At 39.0% G+C, this 23,707-nt stretch overlaps 1 protein-coding gene across 1 annotated transcript in view; it reads right to left on the bottom strand.

Moving 5' to 3' along the window:
- The window catches only part of TENM3 (teneurin transmembrane protein 3), a 407,391-nt gene that overhangs the window by 25,026 nt on the left and 358,658 nt on the right, over positions 1-23,707 (bottom strand). The window contains exons 21-27 of the mRNA XM_041479936.1: positions 21,277-21,544; positions 20,576-20,719; positions 16,677-16,926; positions 16,235-16,255; positions 10,753-10,985; positions 10,002-10,156; positions 8,294-9,168 (exon numbers count right to left, since the gene is read on the bottom strand). Coding sequence (XP_041335870.1) covers positions 8,294-9,168; positions 10,002-10,156; positions 10,753-10,985; positions 16,235-16,255; positions 16,677-16,926; positions 20,576-20,719; positions 21,277-21,544 — 1,946 coding nt within the window. The remainder of the gene's footprint in view (positions 1-8,293; positions 9,169-10,001; positions 10,157-10,752; positions 10,986-16,234; positions 16,256-16,676; positions 16,927-20,575; positions 20,720-21,276; positions 21,545-23,707) is intronic.

The raw sequence follows: 23,707 nt of genomic DNA, 5'->3' as shown, positions 1-23,707 counted from the left end.
CACCCAGTTAATGCAGGCTTCAGAAGTGAGAGATTTTCCCTTCTTGGAGGAGCCTCCAAAGGTAAGGCTTTAAAATGCATGGCCTCTGAAGGCTTTCTAGAGAGCTGATCAGTCTGGCCTCACTGGAAGCAAGACCGAATCCCTTGATGGGGCTTGAAAACACGTTTGAATACAGCATGACTGAGACCAGAGATTAGCCTTCTCACACGAGGTCCTGAGCTGCCCTTCCACCCTCACCACACCAGGTTCCCTGCCAAGGGAGTGTGAAGGAGGATGAGCCGCCTTGACTCTGGCCTCCCTCACTTCTGTTTGACAAAGAAAACTAACACGAAACAAGATTATTAACACGTCAATAACTAAACAAACAATTGTGAAGTCCTTCATAAGCCAGAAGTGAGACAGGTACTTTCAGGAGCCTGGGCAGACCTGACTGGATTGACAGTGCAGGACATTTATTTCATTAATACAAACAAAACTGTGTATTTTGTGGAACTATCCTTAACTTCTAAGTGCTTTCTGAAACCAGAGACATCACATGCTGACTTTCTTGACAGAAATCAAAGCAGTTCTTCCTTTTTCATACATGTAACATGCAATAATATTGCAATGTGTCTTCAGCACTCTGATGTTGATATTATTATCTATTCAATGGCTTCCCAGGTCTGCATTTATTACATAGCCTAGTTCTAAGGAGAAGAAACAGTAACATTCAAGAATGAAGAAATGGGTAAATGTCTATTAGATGAGACATACTACTGCTATCAGGGCAATTTGAGGATACACTGCAGTTCTCTAAAATTTTGCATTCCTATCTAATGTTATACATTAATGGATTGTTTTTAACATGGCTGTTTTTTATTAAGCAGAATGAGTTTGAAACAGCAAGTTTGTGCTCCAATATTAGTACAAGTCTTGTAAGACTAAATAATATAATGTTGTACTATGACAGCTACTGTAACACTGAGTTACAGTTCTGGTTTAGAAAACTGTGAGACATAACCTCTAAAGTTGAAGACAGAAATTTAAAAAAATTATTGATGATTTATCTTAAGAAGAAACATGGTAAGTCCTGTCAGCAAGCACAGCCATCATTAAGTTCCTCTCAGAAATTGCAAGTTGCATGAAACAGTTACTTACTTGTGTACTGTTGATGTATTCAGTGTAAAGTTAAAAAAAAAACCCCAAATTAAATATGCCAGCTTGATATTTTTCCCTACAAGTTCTCTTTGGGTAGGGGGCATTCCAAGCTTGTTTGAATAGAGAGGAAGAGTTTTAACCGCCTTCTGGCCAGCCTTGCCTCCATGGGTCTACATGAAGATGGGAGAGAGGGTTATGGCTACTAGATCTTCAATTTGTGTCATATTGAGAGGACAAGAAGCAAATATGCTGTAAGAAAGAAATATCTGTATTGCATGCTGCATTGTGCTAGGCAATGTAGATCCAGAGGCACTTATTAAGGACTGGTTATTTAAAAAAATATTCCCAAAAAGTTTGGAAACAATTAAGAACGAAGAGAATATGTTTTTTGTTGCTTGAGTATATATAGTATGCGAAGATTAAAGACATTGCACTTCTATGTCACAGTTTGCAGTCAAGGGCTCATGTGATTCCACAAAAGTCAATGCAAGAACATGGTAATTGGCTTAACAAAAGTGCTTGAATGAATATGTTTAATTATTTTATAGCCACTACATTTTACACTGATGAAGCAAGAAGCAGCAGCAGTAAAAGCAGAAGGTACCAAAGGCTGTTGATAGTAAAAGGATATAAAAAGACCGAAAAAGCACTATGATATCAAGGACATTCAGATAGTGTCGTTTAGTAGCGATAAAAAAATCCAGATTACAGTTTTGTACAAAGTTCTGGTATTTCTAAAAAAGTAGAATCAAATTAGAATGAAAGCCCCAAAACTGAAAGTAACGAGAACCCTAGGCATTTTTAAATACTCTTACTGAAGTATAAATGGGATAGAAAAATGAACACAGAAACACAAATATTACAGGAAAATAACCCCCCACAAATGTTACCTGAAATGGTATAGAAACAGTAATTATGAAAACTGGATTTTGAACCTCTTAATATACGGTAAAAGTGCAAGTGAACTGACACTACTATTAGGGTATAATTTTAATCTGATCAAATTAAATACCTGCATTTCAGCATAAGTTCCACAGACTTTTCCATAGCCAGATTTCACTGTTTCCAAGTCAGGCAATGTATTAAGATGAAGCAAAAGAAAAACTGCAAAACACTCTATTCTCTGTTGCCAACTGTTGACAGTTACAGATGATGTGCCTGGTACTTGGGGAAACTAAACAAGTCCAAGCCAGAGGCAATATCTGACTTGGTATCACAGAGTTTTAGGGAAACCACAGCACTGAATGCAATGCTAATAAAAGCATAATATGCAAACTCTGCAGCATACAGTGAAAATAGATTTTTGCTTGTGATTCTCTAGAGTCCATAAATTACTGTAAGGATTTCACATTCTACATGATTTCACTACCTTTCCAGAATAGCTGGAAAGCTCATTAATTTAACTGTGGGAGCAAAGTAAACTTGTAAGAACTCTGCTTGCTAATGTCACTCTCCCTGCTTCCTGTTGCACTGCCTTGAAGACAAGGATTGAGAGGGAGGGAGAGGAGGGGAAGGAGAAGACAAATGAGCTCAGGGCATGAAGTGTCAGGGGAAACATTGGATGGACTGTCAAGAGATACAACAGGGGACTGTGAAGAAATTCACTGCTGGGAAAGGAAAAAGCAGGAAAGTCAAACACACCTTAGGGAAATAATGGGAGATGTGGAAAGGAGCAAGATACAAGGTAAGAAAGTAAGGAAACGTAGTAGGAGGTCTGGAGAGCAAAATGGAGTAATGGAAGAAAGGCAGTGGATTTCCAGAGAGGAGGAGCCACCTTTGTCTGGAACAGATCTCTGCCTGCTGATACTGCTTCTAAAAGAAGAGGAAGAAAAATGAGGGAAAGCTGAATAGAGATAAGGAACAGTGGCTACTGGGATCACTTCATGTCTAAGAGAGCACAGGCAGCCTGAACCTTCCTTAAGAGCTTGAGAGGGGAAGGAGCAGCTGTACTTTTACAGAGGAGTCTGCAGAAGCACCGGGGCTGTGACTGCAGAGGGACAGACGATCCCAGACGCCCAGCACTGGGCTGACCAGGACCTGCTCCGGAGCAGCTGCAGGGAAGGACTCCGTGTGTCTGAGAGACGGGCACACACAGACCGCAGCCCTGGCTGCCGGCTGCCTGTCCTGGAGGGATTCTCCTGGCACAGCAGCCTCTGCCAGCTCCTCAGGCAGCCCAAGGAGCACAAAGCAGCCACAGGCTGGCATGGCTGCCTGCCTGGCAGCTGCTGGAATGCCAGGCTTTCATGGAGACCTTGCAGGTTGTGGGCTGGGCGATTGCACAGGGGCACCTAACAAGGCATTTTGGGCATTTGCTTCTGGTATTTCAAAACCTAGGTCAAGAGAAAATGCTCTTTTTGTGCACCTGGCTTAGCTATCTAAAGTAAAGTCAGAATGGAAATTGCTGCATATAAATAATGCCATACAGGCTAGCTAGGAAGTGTCACTTCCAAAATTCTAATATGCAGATAATTAGTTTAACTTTTAAGATTTATCTGTTTAAATGTTCATATTATGCATACATAATATGCAGTTATAGTTAATAGTTTCCAGCTCAGAGATCTCAGAATTTTGTAAGAGAATTTGATTAGGCTGATTACTTTTATACCTTGCTTAATACTATAATTTAATTATAAACCCTAATCTGGGCAACTTTTAGCTTCATATGGCTCCATTGGTTTTTCAGTATGCATGCATTTTCAGTCATTTCTGTAAATGCTCTGTTAACATCATTTTTATTCAGCAAGTTTTGGACCTATGAAAACAGATAACAGTTACTATGAATTTGAGCAACAGTGCTTTAAATAAAGTACACATTTCTGAAATATAAGGTGTCAGTTTTGATCAGTACACTATAATAACCCTTAGCAAAATAGAAATTTACAAATCCATTTTGCCATGAAGATATAATTGAAAAATTCCCCAATTCTGTAAACAAAGAAAACAGATTATATTATATCCTAAGTAATTCAAGTTAGTACTTACAATTTCACTGTAAAAACAAAAAAAGAATGTAAAAAAAATTTCTTGTGTGTTAGTCCTTCCCTTCTTCAGGGACAGAAGAGACTAAATAAAATAAACTATAGATTAATTACTGTCCAGGCTAAAGTAAATAAAAAAGTAAATTTCTTCTGGATCTGATATTAGTGTGATTTAAACTGTGGAAAAAAGCCATGAAAAGAAACACGACCAAATGCTTTGGTATGTGCCAGAGCAGTGATTGCCAATTTTTGGGATGCAGTGTTTTTGCAAATATTTCCCTTTTGTACTGAAAAGTTCTGAAAAGGAAAAAAGAAAGATTGAATCATTTTCATAAACCTGCTTTCAAACCACTGAGAACTCAGCTGAAATAAGTTATTTGGATCCATGCTCCACTTATCCAACCAGACTTGCACAGGAGAATAGTTAACAAAGCTATTTCTGAGTTGGTACTAAGGCTGAACTTTTTATTACTAAATGCACAGTATTTTTCCTTCAGCTACTTAAACAGACGTGTGACAATCGAAAGGTGAAAAAACCCAACTATACTCAAAACTAGTTGACAAAAGCCAGATCTGGTCCACTGGACATTCAAACAGTTGAACATTTTTAACTGTGAGTGGGAAGAAGGTCTGGATTCACCACGGAATACAAATTCCATCCTTTTCTCAAACTATTTTGAGAATTTGAGTAACACAGTAAATAAAATACACAAATTAACTGTGTTATTAAAAGAAAATGCATTCAGCAATGAAGTTGAAATATTATGCTATGAAGCCAGAATTATTTATTTTCACAATTTCTTATTCCTCACTCGATGTTTGAGGGATACCTTTCCATTTTAACAAGGCTTCATTTTTTTTCAACAGAAAACATTTCACTTGGTAATGTTTTAGCCCATGCTATCCACAAACATGAATATGCAGAAGCTGAGAGAGATACACTCTTGAACATCATGTCACCCCCACACAAACTCTTCTGTGATAATTCATGGGCTCCATCTCTTTTGGCAATAGTAGCAGAAGCCTCTTGAAATCCAGCATTGTCAGATTTAATGTTACAAATCACAAACACCAAAAAGTCACAATAATACTTGATCTTATAATAAAAAATGGCAAAAGAATTGTGTTCACAATTATTTTTCCTTCAAAAGGGAAATATACAGACACAGATTTGGTGCATGGGGATTTTATGTTCAAAAGAAGCAAGCAGCTATGATGACTGATGGATGTTTTTAAGAATGCTGTTTTGGCAAGAAAAATAACACAGTGCCTTCCTCTTGCCCCTTATTCCCTGTGGCTTTACATAAGCAGTACAATTTTTTATTTTTGGTTTTAACTTGTACAGAGCATCATAGAAAACATTACTGGAAGGGACCTTGAGAGGTCATGCAGTCCAACCTCTACCCCAGGGCAGGATCAGCTCTTCCTGCATTGGTCCTGAAAGATGTCTGATCTGTTTTTAAAGACAGTCTGTGAAGGGCAAGGGGTCACTATCATTGTTGTCTGCTCCAGGGCTCCAAAATCTTCACCGTGCAGTTCTTCCAAATGTTTGATCTGAATCTTCCTTGTTGCAATTAAACAGATTACTACTTCACCATGGCTACAGGGAGGAGATAAATATCTTTGCTTCTGCAGAAGCCTCATACACTTGCAAATTTGGGAGAGTGAAATTGCCTAGCTTTTTCTATAATTACTTCAGCTTGGGAATTCTAACGAGACATTGGTTGGAGGTAATTGTTTAGGAAGTGCATAAGCAGCAGCTTGGAAATAATACTAATAGTTACTGAGGGGAATAGCCTGCCCTTTGGGCTCTCTGTAAGTCAGCTGGACATAACCTAATTCAGACCAGAAAGTCTGCATGAAAGCAGATCAGGTGTGAAAGATGGCTATGTAGAGAGTCAGGAAATAGCTGTGTACTTCATGACACACAGTACTCTAAATTCTGCCTATGATAAAAACTACAGACTTATCACCCAATGAATAGTGAATATCCATTTTTTTTGCGATCAGGCAGACACCATTAAGATACGTTCAGGAGCCACCAGCTACTGCAGTACACCACAGCAGGCTACACAGAAACTACAGCCAACATGGTGAGAAATTACTGCCCTGATTAAAACTCTAGGTCCTCAATTAGCCAGTATGAATGCCAGCATGATTAAAAGTGCCTGCTGTACCCAGCAGATGCCTTCACTTCTGTATGGGAATTCACTGTCCCCCAAACTGACTGTCTTGCCCAAGTTGCCTATTGGAAACAAGTGTCTGTCACAGTTCAACACTGACTTTACTCTCTGTGGAAATGGATGGCTATTCCCAGCCCACCTAAAGCTGTGCTTTGGTCTCTCAGCATACAGGACAGGGCTAACTCAAGAAAAGGAGAACACTTGCCCTCCCAATCAAACACTTTCTCATTCCTCTGTGTACCCTTGCTGTGCTTCTGTGTCCTCTTGGCAGGACCTAAAAAGATACACAGCGGATGCACCAAAGCACAATTAAATATTACAGATGTGTGCTAATGCTTTGGGAAGGTGCCCGCTACCAAAGCCCTGCCAATTTACAGATTATTGTAAGAATACCTTAAAACTGGCAGCAGTACCATCCCACCTGCTGTCTTTGTCAGGGATCAGCATTTCCAGCCCTGTCTCCACTTCAGGACACAATATGCACTGAAGCAGCACCTGCTGCTCTTGTGTCTCTGATGGGCATCTGTAAAGGCTGGAGAGTAGATACAGGTGCTCAGAGTCCTCCTGCACACTGCCTCAGCCAAATGTACACTGACAGAAATATGAAGTTATCTCAGAACACAGATGTTTGGCTTTGCTGCCACTGCCTGACACTGGCACTTTATTTTCTTTATCATGTGTGTTGAATTGAAAGCTTTTTTTTAAGCCCTGACCTTGGCAGCAGTTGCTACTACATTTCATCATAAAGATACAAGAAAAGAAGAGGGGGAAATAAAAAGAAGAGGGACTTACTGAATTTTTATGATGCCTTTTGTAATCCTGAATAGTTCAGCTAGAGGCCTCTTAACAGTTTTACTTATCACACTAACACTACATCTTCCACTCCTTCATACATACCTTCTTACCCAACTTCATAATGTCTTTTATGTGAGTTAAAAATACACATATTTTTCCAGCTGGCAGAGACAACTGAAAAAAAAATCTGTGTTAATTCTATGTTGACCTTTTTTGAAATAATGGTTTCTGTTTTAAGCTGCATTTTTGTTACGTTTTGCTTAGCATATCAGTTGGCAGCTCAGACCATTTGGAGATGAAGTTGCCGATAAAGCCTGTATGTGAATTCTCTGGCTCTACTAGTTTATCTATGAATTGTCATGATCTTCCTTAGTCAATATAATTGAGGATTCTGTAAAACGCTTTGCTAATCTGTCTGTTATGAACAGGCATTGATGACTTAATGAGTGTAACACAGGCTAAAGCAATTCACTGAAAAGATTTTTTCTGAGGTTGGTAAAATTACAAGTCCTACTGTTCCAGTAATACCTCTTGCTGTTGTGCTTGCACTTGTACATGACATGGTGCTGGTGGTTTCTGTGTTTTCAGTCTATTCCTACAGGAATGACACTTCCCCCATGGCCCACATTTCTTTTCTCAGCTTCCTCCAACTGGGTCCACCTGTGTGAAAGCCTGCTGTGCTGTCCAGGAGATCCTTCCTGCATACTTGCCACTCAGTGAAACGCTACCTTTTACTACCCACCCAGATGTTATTTTTGGGCAAAAGACCATGCAGAAATGCTTTTGTGTAAAAAAAAAAAAAACATAGAGCAGCGAAGACAAATTTCTTGTCAGTATCTGCAGCAGAAGAATGTCAATCTAATGAGCAAGTGGGATGAAAATCTAGTTTTTGATGCAAATCTACAAACCCATGGTTGTCTGAGTTACAAATTTCTTGACAAGAGTGAAATGTTGTCTCACTATTATTTCAATATATAAAACTGAAGTTCACAATAATGAATTCAAAATTATTCAGACCCAATGTTCAGAAGAAGTCAGACAAGTAAGACAGAGGAAGACAGCATGGGAAATTAAAAGTATCTTTCTGTTCTTTTTGTTATCAAGGGTGAACTTTACAGTTACTTGACCCAGAAACATTTCAAATGGTCCTGTAGAACTCAATAAAACTATAAGGCATCTGACTTTATTTTATGTACTTACTCAAAAAAAGTGGTCCATCCAGTCTCATCACTTTTAGTTGCCAGAAGTCCACTGTTGCCATGGTAGGTAAATAAGACCAGCTCCTGTCCTTGTGCAGTCATGCTTTTCAAACATCCATTGGTGCCTATGGTCAGCCAGATGACCTGGTTGTCAGGAGAGACCACTCTTACTGGCATTCGGTTGGGATCCCGCCTGATCCGAAGAGTGTTCCCGTTGCTGTCCGTTACTGCAGTAATATCATTGTCATTACTGTAGCTGAAATTGTACAGGTAGTCTCCGGTGACTAAACTCACAGTGTACTGGTGAGTGCCATTGACATCAAAGATATACAGCTCTTGGTCAGTTGGAGAAGCGACTTCATAGAAGTTCATTGAATTCATTAAGGGTTTGTTCTTGGACACAGCCCGTATCCTAATGTTTCCCAGGTCAGCAATATACAGGGTGCCATCTGGAGACACAGCTAAGGAGGAAGGGGCATTAAGTTTGGCATCTTTAGCATAGCCATCTCCATTTTGGTAACAGTCACAGTTAACATCATTTTTGCAATCACACTCCGAGGGTATTCCAGCAACTAAAGAGATCTCTCCATCAGTTGTGACCTGTCTTATCCTATTTATCTTTTTCTCATCAGTTTCTGTGATGTAGAGCACCCCGCTGTAGGACACGGCGATGGCGGTGGCTGACTCCAGCGTGGTCTGGACAGCGTGTTTGCCCACCGCGTACTCCACCCCGGGCACCTGGCAGTGCATCGGCCTCCCCGCAGCAATGCGAACCTGACGGTTTTCGGTGATCTGCAGAACCACGTTGTTATCCAAAACATAAATGGAGTTATCCATTGGGTTGATTGCTAAATCTGTAGGCCATTCCAGACGAACCTAAACAAACAGAAGTGTTTTGTTAAACAGTTAACCGGTGCAGATTAAATGAATTAATTAACCTTCAGTTTTAGACACTGCTGTAAGGATATTTTCCATCTGCTGTAAGCAATCACGACTGAAGAACTTGCATGAATACATGCAGCAAACTAAAGTTTCCAGAGAGGCAAGGGGAACAATATTCAGGCATCCATTTTATTGAAAAGAAAGCCAGTTGCATTGAAACTATAATACAGGCTGAGTTTCCCCTCATTTCATCAAAAATGCATAAATAACTATAGAGACAGATATCAATGTCTAAATACTTATCAACAGTATTCATCTTTTATTCTTGTAGTAGCAAAAATAACGTACTATCTTCCAGATTGTGAAACACTGTACTCCATTTTTGGAACATTCTACTACTGACATGTCCCTTCTTACCTACACAAGTTTTTAAGACAAATAGAAAAATACAGGGGTTTTGTGTAAATCCTGTCATTCATTCTAGTAAGCTAGGGATGTCAGCAATTCAGAAAACATCAACATGCCAAGACAGTTCTAACAGATATGCCATTCTCCCAGTATTTACTACCAGGCTTAACGTTTCCTGCTGATAGTTTTGCTGTTCTAAACCAAACTGAACTTTATGGGCAGAAAAACTGAATACAGCAGCATTTATAGCTAAGAGAATACAGTGCAATTCACTCCCATAGAACAGGTTGCTTTTCCCCCCAAACCTGCTGTTAAATATCCATCACACTCCACCCAGTTTTACTTTAAGGGGTGGGAAAGCTGCATTTCATTTTCTATCCCCAGCTCAGCTTTCCAAATTAGCAGCAAGTGAAAAGTACCTGGCTGATGTGCATGCTGGTATCACAGGTTAGAGGTCGTGCTGAGGTAAGGTCATTAGAGCCAAGCAAAGTCGATATTATTCCATTCTGATCCACTTTTCTGATCATGGTCCCATCAACAAAGTAGATTAACCCATTCTTGTCTATTGCTATTCCTTCAGTGAAGCAAATAAAAATTAGGGGTTTTTTTTGCTGTACTACAGTGAATGTACTATCCACAACTAAGGGTATAGGTAGCATGTATATAGTGGAAATTGTAGGCAGAAAATCTGGTCTCAGGCAGCAGGTAGTAATACAGCTTGTTAATTTTTTTTTCATGACAAACCAGTATTCAGCATGAAATCTACTACTGTTGATTGCATTTGCTGTTCATTTGCTTTTGTGTGTTGGGAAGGGACTAGCTTTTAAGCTAACTTTAAACATGGGATAAATGGAACCAAAAGCAATGCTCATTTTAGATATTCACTGCTGCCTGCCAAACACATAATCGAAATGCTCTTATTGAGTGTTTAAAAATGCTCAATAACCACTTAAGCCAAATACTTCCTATAAAATCAACCCTAATTGATTTAAAAAAAAAACAGTCCCCTGTAGCTCTCTTCCTCTACAGACTTTCTGCTTGTAAAAAAAGATTATTCAAATCTCCAATTTTTGAGCCAACTATTGAATTCAGTAATTAAACATGATCATGCCCCCAGCTCTGAACTTCTGTATTATTCTGAATGTTACAGAGGGAGAACTGTTTTTTTACCTTTAGGGCTCATGAGAGTTGCCTCCACCGCCTTGCCTCCATCACCACACCTTGCCTCATCGAACGGCAGGCACTGCTCCCCTGTTCCTCCTATAACCTCAACATTTTTGGTCAGGTCTTTTGCACCAGTGAGCGACTTGGGCCGATAAATCCTGCGTGTGTTCGTGTCGGAAACGTACAAATCTCCCGTCACAGGGTCAGTTGCCAGGTAGTATCTGTGAGCTGGGTTGTTGCTGCAAAATGGAATAACACATTGCAATATGCTGTAGTTAACTGCAGCTAACACTGGATCAAGGAGAAAATGGTTCAGTTCCTACTCAGTGTGCAGTAATGCAGACAGAGTTAAAGTCAATGGTGATGCTCCATGCATAGGCAGCACAGGTCATGGCCCCAAAATGGTTTTGGTCCGCATTTCTCATCTGTGTCACAGGCAGCCCCATCTAGATTAATCCTCTGGGGAAAGAAGGTCCGTTTCGTCTTTGATGCTCTCAGGCCAGTTCAGGCTCTCTCATTAGAGACTGCAAATGTCTCTCTAATAGGCCAAATCAAAATACTGGAGTTTAAAACCTTCTGAGAGTTCTGGGAACCTTGATCTAGTCCCACATTTTGCAGCAGGAGCCCAGGCCTCACTTCCACTTTGTTAGTATTATCCTATCTGTTTTATTATAATTTATACAAGGCTGCTGGGGTTCGTGGTTTATGTAATTCATAAACAGATAAGACAGAGTTTGAATGATGAGTTCACAGGAAAGAGATAAGACATCATTCATAAGTATTTGTTTAATCCGCTGCTTTCAAATGCGTGATATGCATGATTTAACACATTAGGAAATGTCATCTCTTCCACCAGAGACCAAGCAGAGCTTTTCCATTCTTCTTAAGTCAGAGTCATATTTCAAATAACTGTACACATTGGCAGAAAACCGCTAACTATGCCAGCACAGTCTTTATTACAGTGAAAATATATATTGCTAACCATTTTCCCAGAACCGTACATTTTGCCTCTCCACTGGTGCCACATAATTGAGAATTACTGTCTTTTCTTCCCTGCTGGTGAAAAAAACAGCCCTGGAGATTACCTTTTGTGTTGATATATTATGATGTAGAAACTTAACCCACTGGAGTTGGGATTCCTGACCTAATTTATGGCATGAAGAGCTGAAATAAGGTCATGTAAATACATGAGGTAATTTCAGATGCTCCCCTCATGGACTGAAGCAGAGTGTCAGAACAGTCACTTCTGATGTTTGCAAAAGCGCTGCTTAAACAGATCTACCAGTCTGGTGGTAGCCAAACATCTGTTCAGAGAATGCTACACTTCACGTTTTGTAAATACGTAACTGTGCTAATGTAACACATTTTTATGTACTGCCACTTGGAAAATGCAACAGAGACCAACAGGAACAACTTGTGAACAAATGATGTCTTTTAGCAGGGACAGATTTTTATAGCCATCCAATTACAAAAACACAGAAAAAAATGTGTTGCATAAATAGGATTTTATTTGGTTTTAAGACTTTTAACATGTTGGTTCAGAACGAATGAAACCAAGTGAAACAGACTAATGAAATCAAATACACAGTGATTAGCACCTCTTTAAAAGCTCTGCTATTGCACTGAGTGTTGTACAGCATGTCTGAAAACAATCAAATGCGGGCTTACTTTAAATTTCTGTCTGTTACAAATCTATTATTGCCAATGTGCTAATAGTTGGCAGGTATTTTCAAAACCTTAATTTATGCAGCGATCATTTAATATGATCACTATGTAATATACAAATTATTTATACCTCCATAGACTGCAAATTAAATTATACCCATTTACATGATTACTTTGGTCTTTAAGAAACTTTGCAAACACTTCAAATACAAACACATTGCAAGATGTGAAATGTGCAATTAAATTTTATTTCATTGTAATTTAAAATAAAGTTCTTCCTTGCACTACTGAAATCTAAATTAAAGTACCTCTCTTCAACCCATCTAACATTGCCTCAATCATATTTTTCAGCCATTGGAATAAGAAGTCATCAAATCAAAAAGTAATTTATGCTGAACACAATTATTTATTTCCAAAAAGAAATTTTAAAGCTCTTTTCTTCATAAATATGAAGATGTACATTCTAATTAATTCCAACAAAAAAAGAAATCAGGGGATGAGTTCTCATGGTAAGTGCCGCATCCTCATCAAACCAAAAAAATACACCTGATAATCTAAATGCATTTTCTCATTTTCTTAGGGAGTAGAAGTGCATAAGATACTACTCCTGCATGAACAGAAACTCTCCAACCTGCCACATGTAGATGTCTAATGGCTCCTCCTTTCTGAGCTGATACAACAGGCTTAACCTCAGCATTTTTTTCAGGTGAAGGCTGCACAGCCGAGGAGGCTTTAGCCAATAGAAACCTCCAATAACTGATGGGAGAAAGGCACAATTTGAGGAACTGAATAAATGTCAAGTGAAAACTACATTTGTTTTCTAGCCAGAAAACATCCATGAGCACTATGCAGATCTCAAAAGTACAGGCATAAGCAGCCAGCAGCTGGAAAGCTGCAGAGTTTATGCACTTTCATTGTACCCTGAAACGAAATTAAGCTTCTGCCTTCTACCAATAACAACAAATGCAAAGAAATGAAATCCCCAGCCTGTGACTTATTGACTCATTCAGTATTGCCTAACCACTTTCAGTAGCCAGCAAAACATGGAGTTACATACCCACACTGGCTCCTGTAAAGACAAATGTCTAAAAATTAACTTGTTCTGTCTATGCTGAATAGTAAGTGCTTTGAATTGAATGTGTGCACACACATGCACAGAGCTGTAAGGATCTATTTCCCTTTGCTTTTATCTTACTTAGGCTGATCTTTTAATTCTTCAGCTGTCAGATCACCTGGACTATTCTCCACGTACAGATTTTTTGAAAATACTCCTCCTGCTTCAGCCCCTGTCTTTCTTGCCTTCACTGTGTGCCCTCTACACCATATATCCCCTCAAAGCTGTTTTTATGCTTTGTTAGACTTTTTTTTCTGGCTCTCTATAGATTTGGGATAGTGCCATAGCCTCCAAAAGACCTCCCTGACTTCAAAGTCCTTCCATGAATTTTTTTCTTTCTTTCAAATTATTTCTTCCATGAATGTCTATCAGCGTTAATCACCCACAGGCAGCAGTGTGTATAAAGATATCATTTCAGCTTTGAGACTGAAAAAATGTGAGGTCACTGGTACATGAGAGGAGAAATTTGATCTGCATTCTCTCTCTATAAAATAGAGTACAGGCTTCTTGAGGTAGAAGATACATCACACTCTGCTGAAGCACTGTGTTTATAGGCCAGGAAAGGTGAATGCTTGAATAGACAAGAGATCTGAACTAGCATTTAGCCTCATTCAGTAGTTTTACTTAGGGAATGTATTTTTTAGTGCATTTTCTTCTAATACCTAGCAATTATATTTGCAAAGTGGTCTGTTGAGGGCTTTTTTCCAAACTGCAGTTTAAGCAGAAATCTCCTCAGCAGTCTGAAAGGCTTGCCAGTGAAACTGGACATTTGCTCCCTTCTCCTTTTGCAGGCCAGACAGATGTGCTTCCCTCTGCAGCATTTCAGAGGACTCTGCACGAATTCATGCAGCCAGAAGAAGGTATTTGGTCTCGCAGTGTGTCCTTAGCTGGAGAGGCAAGGACACACTTGTGTGGCAAGAGGATTTGGTGGATCCTAAAAGTTTACACATCTTAAATAAAAGGCAGCTAAATGAATAGAATAAAAAGCTGCCGGGGGATATTAGGCATCAAGATCCCACTCTTGACTTAGGAAGTCTCTCATCAGCAAATCTCTAAGGCTGAGAGTGGACATTGGGAAAATGTTGTATGATGTGAGAGAAAACTCGGACTCGTAATAAATCGTGTTGGGCTCCACACCTCCTGCCTACTGGCTCCACAGCTGCTCCTGCAGAGCCAGTTCTCCAGAGTCTTCTACAGCTCCTTCTGCCCCAGAAGGAACCCCCACTTCACAGCTGCTATATGGGCCCATGCTGTTACACTAATTTGTTTGGTATGACTGCAATTTTGCTGCCCTGAGCTTCTGCATGTTTAGACATGCAATAAACAGAAAAGATTCAGTATTCTCCCTCCCTCACCAACTTCTCTTACGTGCAGGGATCCAGTTTCTGAAACATTGCAGTCGAGGCTGTGACCACAGTTCTGCCAGAGGCAGGAGAGAGTGGTGCTGCTAAATCACAGCAAAACAAACCTCAATATGCATCCACTCTTTAATCCCTTTTTGTACATTCCACATGCCCATTTTAAGAATTACTCCACATTCTATATATTTGCCAAGACAATGTCCTATCTAGATGCAATCACAATTTCGTGATACCACAAGGGATATAATTCTTTTAAGAGTGGTGGAACACAAACAAATTAACTGTAATAGTGAAACCCTAAACCCACCAAACAGAAGAGACTGCCTTCGAGTCATCCCTGGGAAAAAAACCACAAAAAACTTCTGATCATTAGCACTGATGCAGACACCTTATTTAGTAATGGAATTTTTTGCCTTACACATCTGAAACGTATTTTTGAAAACATAAAACCCTTCCTCACACAGAAGTATGTCCAAAGAAAAGTGAATTTAAAAAACAAGGACAACAGAGATATGTCAACTCTGGGATTTGTTTAAAAACAAGGAAGGAAAATTACTGGCAGCAAAAAGGAGAGAAAGGTACCAGTGGGCCTGCTGAGCAGTATACTTAGCAGTTCTGCCACAAATGTTTGCAGAGTTTCATGTCTGCAGCAAGATTTTAGCATGACTGTTTTTTTCCTCCTTATCAGCACCAGCTGCTGTGGCAAAGCAATTCTAAGCATCCACCTACTCTTCTGTTCTTGCCATTATTGTAGTGATGCCAAGATGGATGAATGCTGTACTACTATCCTCTGATTACTGTTGTTTCTATGACCAGTTCTGTGAGTCTAGGTGTATTTTAAAATAATCTTAACTCCTGGAGTTGTGTTATCGTTATTTCAACTTCCATTATTAAAAGAAGCTCACCTTTAAAGAAACAAATCTGTTAAATGAGAGCCTGAAAAGATTCAACATCAGAAGGGTAATGAAATGAACTCCCTTGATACTTTTATATGCCATTCTCATCATATTTGGTGTATCTGATTAAAGAGTGAGTTTTGATAGGATCAGCAAAAGAGCTGCTAGCAAGGAGTGAGCAGAGATGAGAGAACAGCAAAGGAGGGCACACACAAGCATAACAAGAAGCCTGACTGTGGACAGAGAGTGATGAGAAAAGAGGAACTCATCAGAAAGGACGATACAGCCTGACAGTTGACATAACTAAAACATATGAACTCATTATTTTTGAAAAATACTCCTCTTTTCTAGTAATACATCTCAGAAATGACTTGCCCATTATAAGCATTCATTTGTTAAAAAAGAAAGAAGAACAGTTAGAAAAATATAAATCTTCTTTAAGGAATGCTTACCTATGTCTAAAATCTTTATTTCTTGGTGGGAGCAAGTAAAAAAGAACAGAAAAACATTATTAGACAAACATTCAGAAAGGATGTTAAAAGACGAGAGAGAAGAAGGCAACATTTACATCTATCATTAGTGAAGTGTTGAATGATTGTTCATTGTCCACTTAGGTTGAACACATATGTTAACCCTTAAAAATAAAATCTGCTGAATTATTACTTTGGGTAGATTAAATTCTCACATTTAGATAAACATAGTTACAATATTTTATGAGGGTAAAATGTTTTCATTTCAGTTTTAAATACTTTTAAAATCTTTTGACTCAACTTCTGTTTTGTTCCCAAAAGCATTTGCAAACTCAAACTTACACAATGTCAGAAACTTATTCAATACTTTAATTTGCCACAGTAACTCATAACTCCAAAAGTCCAAGATGAGAAAAAGACATACCTGAGCTCCAGAACACTAGTTACATTTCCGGATGGGAATATCCGCCGAACATAGTTGAAATCCCCCACGTACAGGCTGCCATCTATGCCACAAGCTAAGGCAACCGGAGCCAGCAATTTATTACCATCAGCTTGACCATTACAGCTTGGACAGGAGATGCTGCGTCGTCTCCCGTTGCCCATAATGCTACTGACAACTGGGGGTTGCTGAGATATAAACTGATTTTCACCGTTCCCTTTGTAGAGGATTCCTGCCAGGTAATATAGGAAAAAAACCAAACTAAAATCCAGTAATATTTATAAAAACTCTGAATGTATACACATAAAATGATGCAAAAGTATTTTAAACATTCTTTTAGCTAGTTAGTGGAAGTTCAGTGAATTTTTATTGTTTCACCACCATATTTTCCTCACTACAGATAACAACTTCATTAAAACATCTGTAGTTATATTTAGCTTACAAACATGAAAACATTAGCTTATCTTGTCCACAAAATTTAGTAGAAACACTAAATATTGTAGCTCTTAAAACCCCGAAATGTTTTCAGCTGTTATTTTTAAATGTTAATGATTTTTATAGTTATAATTCAGAATAAAAGTTGTCATGCTGGAGGAAATGTTAAGCATATTAATGGAAGGAAGGTCTGTGTTCCTACATCTTTGGAGTTCTGAAATAGTCCAGAAAAGACTGAAATTCTAAAGTACTTTATAAAAAATGAAAAATAATATATTTGCAAATTGTATTCCGAAAGTCCTAGTACAACTAATTATGAGTATCATGTCAAATGTAATCTGAAGTGGATTACTGTTGCAAATTGTACATATTAATTAAAGAGCCACTTCAAAAAGTTGTCGATTGCCTCAATTTCACATTGTAAAAGATTCTTTACTCAGCTCACAACAAAAGAGCTCCTCTGGCAACAAAGTCTGCCTCAATACCATATCTGCAGTTATAGGCAGTTATTAAAAATGTCAAAACAACAAAAAAAATGTGGTGCCAAGCCAACCTGCCTCTAAAACTTAATTCTGCTTTGAGGCATGAAAGAAACAATAATTTTGTGAAGACAAAGCAATATGCCAGCAGTATTTTTCTTCCTTATAGCCTACGTAGGAAATGTGAGAGGAAAAATGGATGCTTTATGTTAAATCTTCAGTCTTGTGGGAAAAAAAATGTATGTTAAAGTGTTGCCAGGACCCTCATTGCTCAATCTCATGATGAATGCATTAAGGTGTCCTCTACAAATGGTCAGCTATTACAGTTCTACTTGTAAGTCACCTTATGTCTTTCCGTGGTATAATCCATGTAAACCACATGTCACTGTACTGTACAGAGATCTGGGCTTTACTGATTGCATGCCCAGAGTTCCATGCAATTTGGAGCTGAGGAATACAGTAATCTTTTAAGAAGTTTAGAAGAAATTTAAGGTGTATTTCTCTTTCCCTCCTCACTCCCAAAGTGCACAATTTGTACTGAAAGGTAGGAGAAAAATACCTTGCTTTCCTCTTTAAATGTTTTAGGTGCTTTCACTGCTTTTCATGTTATAGAATGCAAGAGATTATAAATGTAAAACCAATACGATAAAATTGGAAACATGATAAAATTGGAAAAAATGAAAATGGTTTATGGAAACCTAATGGCAAGTAATCTAAATAAGTAATCTAAATCAAAAGAGGAAGAATGTATTTTTCATGAATAGTTAAAGCCAGAATGCATTAACAGTATACGAAATCCCCTCTCCTATGATTACATCATTTATGACAATCATGGCACTATAATTTTGCCTGAAATAGCTGAGTTCTACAATTTTCATCAGAGGAATTCTAGAAGTCAGCACAGTGCACTATTGCACCTGATTTATTCTGTCATTACCTTGAAAAATTGGTCCTTCACATTTCTCCTCTATTATCGCAGAGTAAAAGATGTACATTAGACTATTTACGCAGTAGTTTGGATTTCCGTGCAAACACTGTCTGCACTTTCTGCTGAATAGATTTATGCATCTCATCCACCTTGTCATTACAACTCTCCACTTGGTTTATTCAATTAGACACATGACACTTTGAAAAGTCATTACTTGTCAAATGTACTCTTCAACAAAATTTAAAGCCGTCATCAATTTACCCAGTGAACAGAATCAATCTTACATGTAGATTTATAATTATAGCTCTTTACAATTTTAGATGGATTACTTCACAGTAATTTGCACAGTTGTTTTGATGGTTTTTTTTTTTTTTTTTTAGTTTTAAATTAGGTACAATGACACCTTTTCCCTTGATTTGGTTACCTTGCTTCCTCACAGTCAGAAGCAATGCTTTAGGTTTCGACTACCATGTCAGACATAATAAGCTTGTGTACTATGGGGAGACCTTCATGGGACATCAAGTACTGCAGAAGTGACTATCTTCCGGATAATTACTCTAGATTCCTCTCTTGCATGAAAACCAAGTGCTACCAACTACTACTTTAAGCTATGTGACTGCTTATTTAACTTTTCCTACATGCTTCCAGCCAAGTTTTTCCAAATTTCTTCCTGTTCAGTGTTGAGCTGAGGTTTCCTTAGCATGGCACCCTTCAAACAGTTGCTGAGCAGCGTGCTTGACAAATAACACTGATGCCAAAGTTACTGTGCAACAGTAAATTGCAGCTAGATGGAGGAGTGAGAATATGAGCAAGCAACAGCTCTGCAGACCGCAAGGTCTGCAGAAGGAGAGGGAGGAGGTGCTGCAGGTACCAGAGCTGAGATTCCTCTGCAGCCCATGGGAGAAAACCACGGTGAGGCAGCTGTGACCCTGCAGAACACGGGCGCCCATGGTGGAGCACATATCCACCTGGAGAGCCCATGCCAGAGCAAGGGGATGCCCAAAGGAGGCTGACACCCTGTGGGAAGCTCATGCTGGAGCAGGCTCTTGGCAGGGCCTCTGGACACACAGAGAGAGGAGCCTGTGCTGGAGCAGGTTTGCTGCCAGGACTGGAGCCAACTGTTCCTGAAATACTGCACCCCACAGAGCAGACCCACACTGGAGCAGTTGTGAAGAACTGCAGCCCGTGGGAAGGACTCACACTGGAGAAGTTCATGGAGATGTCTGTGTGGGAGGGAGCCCATGCTGGAGCAGGGAAGAATCTGAGGAGTCCTTCCCCTGAGGAGGAAGGAGTGACAGAGACAGGGTGGGGGGAACTGATCACTGCCCCCATTCCCTGTGTCCCTGCACCACTGGCAGGGAGAAGGTGGAGAATTCAGGAGTAAAGTTAAGCCTGGAAAGAAGGGAGGATTGGGCAAGTTGTTTAAGATTGGTTTTCTTTGTCACTACACTACTGTGATTTGACGGGTAATAAATGATATTAATTTTCCCAAGTCAATTCTGTTTTGTCCATGACAGTGACTGCTGAGAGACAGCTGTCCTTATCTCAACCCATCAGCTCTTCATTCTATTTTCTCTCCCCTGTGCAGCTGGGGAGTGACTGGGTGGCTTTGGTGCCCAGCCAGAGTCAACCCACCACAGCATATCCAACACAGACTAATGAATTTATTCATGCATATGTATTTTTAGGATGCAGAAGCATGACATTCAATGTAAATCATAGAAATAAAGAATATTCTGAGGTGGAAGGGACCCACAGGATTATTGAGTCTAACTCCTGGCCCTTCAGAGGACAAACCCCAAGAATCACACTGTGTGCCTGAGAACACTGTCCTAACACTTTCTGCCAACTCTGACTGGCTTGGTGATGCGACCACTTCCCTGGGGAGTGAGGAAGTACAAAGCATTTACCATTTGCAAAATATTCTACAATTTCATTTAAAAAAAATAATAGAGCAAATAGCAAAAAGTTTGAATGAGAGACCTGAAGTGCTGGACAGTAGGACAGTAAAACTAGCAAGAAAAAAATTAACTGCTTACCATTCTGAACATCCAATACATGATGTTTATCCAATGTCCAACCACCCATGTTGGAAGCATCCAGCTCATAACCCTGCAAAACGGCAGTCCTCTTTTCCCAGAGAGTCAGATCCAAGCAAGACTCATACTCGTAACCTACAGACACTGAAATAACAGCACATGTCCTCATTAAGTACAGGATCTCATTCTGCAGAAGAGTTTGAAGAATGGGATTTCCTTAAACTACACACATTCTTTTGCTCTCCTAGGACACATGAAAATTCCTATGGCTTCACAGACATGTTGAAGACACTAACCAGAATCTCATGCTATTAAAACATTTTAGTTATTAAGAGTAATTAAGACAGGTATAGAGGAAATCCATTTTGTGATGTAAGTCGTACTGCCATTGTGCTTTAATTAAAGTACACAGAGTGTTCAGACGAAACACCATTATTATTAGGCTGAGAGCTACTTCATGGGAAGGAAAAAAGTTAAAAACGCCACTTTTCATGAGAATGAAAAATGGTTTCTTTTTCCTTCTGAAGAAAATTTTTTTTCTTATAATTCTAAGCTTAGATTGGTATTTTTCAATATGTTTTAATACCCACTGATGTAATTTTATTCTGCAAAACATTTTCTTAATGGATACAAGCATTTGAGGTGTGCTTCCCTACGTTCAAGACAACGCTAGAACTACAAAAATCCTCTGTAACACATACCAACAGCTTCAGATAATCCGTAGACCCTCTGATTGTATGCATCAGTTTTATCCCATATGAAGGTGTAGGCTAGATTTGGGGATGCAGGGAACCATTTTTGGAAAAGTCTTCCCACGACTGCCACCATAAGATGAACCTTCATTAAATTAAAAGGTATAACAGATTGGGTCATAGTAATCTTCAGGACAGATTTATATCCTGCAGCCCTGGAGCTCAAGTATGATAACTTCAAATCAGTCCCTGGTATTGTTGTTTCTTCATGAAGCACCTATGCATTGTTAAGAGAAAAATACAGTATTAAAATTATTTGGAAATTAAACAAAACAATGCAGCTATCATAAAAGGCTGCCTAACATATTACATGACAATCCATTAGGAAATATCATCTATATTGGCCTTCATGGTTAAAAAACCCATAAAGTTTTATAAAAAACCCATAAAGTTTTATAAAAAACTTTTTATAAAAAGTCAAGTCTAAATTCCTCATTATATTGAAGCTGCTTAGCTGCTACTTTCTGCTCAAGCATTTCAAAATTACCTCCTTTATTTTTATGGGGGGTAAAGGAAGCATGAGAAAACATTCCCAACTGATTTTTTTTCCTGAAGAGGCAAAAAAGCGTCCTTCAATTAAGTGAAAATTGTCCCTTATTGTGCTGCCACCCATGTCCCAACTAATAAAGGCATGTCTAATAAAGGCAGTAGAGGCTCTAAGGACAGAAAAGCTTGAGGTTTGGGTTGGGATGCCTAAATTCTCCTGTAGGAGCAGAAAGAACTTCCAGGTATTTTAATATTTGCATTACCAGTGGATTCTAAATACTTTCAACTAGACCATTCTTCCATTTATTTTGAAGACAGATAAGTAGGATGCCTCAGGGGAAGTTTTTCCATATTTTCTGATCAATATTCACTACCCAGGTATCAGCTTATCACTTTCACATTTCTGAGAGGTGGAATGAGTCAATTTTATTTTTAAAAGGTTCCTCCCCTCCTCTACCTTGTCACTGCCTCTGAGCTGAGAAGCTTTTGTGGGTGATGGATGGATGTGAAATGTTTCTGTGTAATGTGGATAAAAGCAGCCTATATTCTTCTATGTCTCAGTCAGAACATAAACACTGCAGCCAGCACTTGGAGTGAACAGCTACCAGGTATCCTGGTTTATTGACACAAACAAAAGAAGAAAAATGTATCTAGACACACTTGTAAAGGTAATGTTTCTTTGGTGAAGAGTTCAAAGGATGCTGAAGCACAAGCCCAGAACCTCAGTGGCGTTACAGGAACACTCTTGGGAAGTAAATTAAGAAAGGTTTATTCTACTTTTCCATCTCCTGGTCCTGAAGTCTGAAGACCAAACATGATTTAGTATTAGTGGAAAGCAGACTTCAGGAAGAGCACTGTCACAAATACTAGACTTAAGACTTCAGAGGGATCAAAACCTGGCTAGTAAACAAGTGCTGCTAGCTCTCCATGCCAGAGAAATCCTTAGACACTGCTTCTAAAAAATTGACTGTGTTGAATAGGGTGAAGTAATGTGGTTGATGCTCAAGGAGGACAACACACACTACATCATCCTCTATATTAGCATTATTGTTGGATCTACAGAAAGGTTTATACAGAATTAATTATATCTATTTTTTCCCAATAACAGCAACAAAATTTCAGAAATACTACTTTGACTCATTGTCTGGCATTATAATTATTTGCATCTGATACATGCAGACATAAAAATGTTGCTCTTCAGTAAGACTATAACAGAGCTGTAGGAAATAAAGTATGAATTGGAAGATACAAGACAAATAAAATTATGATTTTTAAATTCTTAATTCTTATTCTTTGAATATTTCTTTGTTCCCCACCAAGAACCTGGCTGAAAAGAAATGACAAGTAGTCACCTTGAAGGAGGTGAGTGTGGCCTCATTTCTCTTTGTAAATCCAGTCTGTTTTCCCTCAGCTCAATATACAGACTGTCTAATCCAGAGAACAGGCAAATCTTTTCTACATGAACAAAACCACCTCTCTCTAGAGAACTAAGTGATTGTGAGCACATTCCTTCTCTGAGACTTTGAAGGAAAAGCACAAACCACCCAGGAACAAAAGACAAACGCCCCTTAAGACACCAGCAGGACTCTCATATAGTGCACATTCAAGTTAGTCTAACAGATGGAGGTCTCTGTAAGCAAGAGGAGAAAAAGAAATAATATGCTTGTAATAGGACACAATTTAATGGACTTCAGTGGTCTCCTGTTATGACCATTGCTTCTTTTACAACTGCAACTGTGGAAGAGCAGTGTTAAACACATAGGTGGTCTTCCAGTACTCTTGCCTGAGATAACAGGCAATAAAGAGGACACCTTGAAGTTTCAATTTTCAAGAAATTCCACTGTGTATTTGGATTACTATCAAATTAGAAACTAGGACACTCATGCAGCTCTCA

Source organism: Pyrgilauda ruficollis, unplaced genomic scaffold, assembly GCF_017590135.1.
Source record: "Pyrgilauda ruficollis isolate IOZ18807 unplaced genomic scaffold, ASM1759013v1 scaffold5, whole genome shotgun sequence".
NCBI classification, from domain to species: Eukaryota; Metazoa; Chordata; class Aves; order Passeriformes; family Passeridae; genus Pyrgilauda; species Pyrgilauda ruficollis.
The sequence above is the reverse complement of the archived record's forward strand: the minus strand, read 5'-3'. Positions and strand labels throughout refer to the sequence as shown.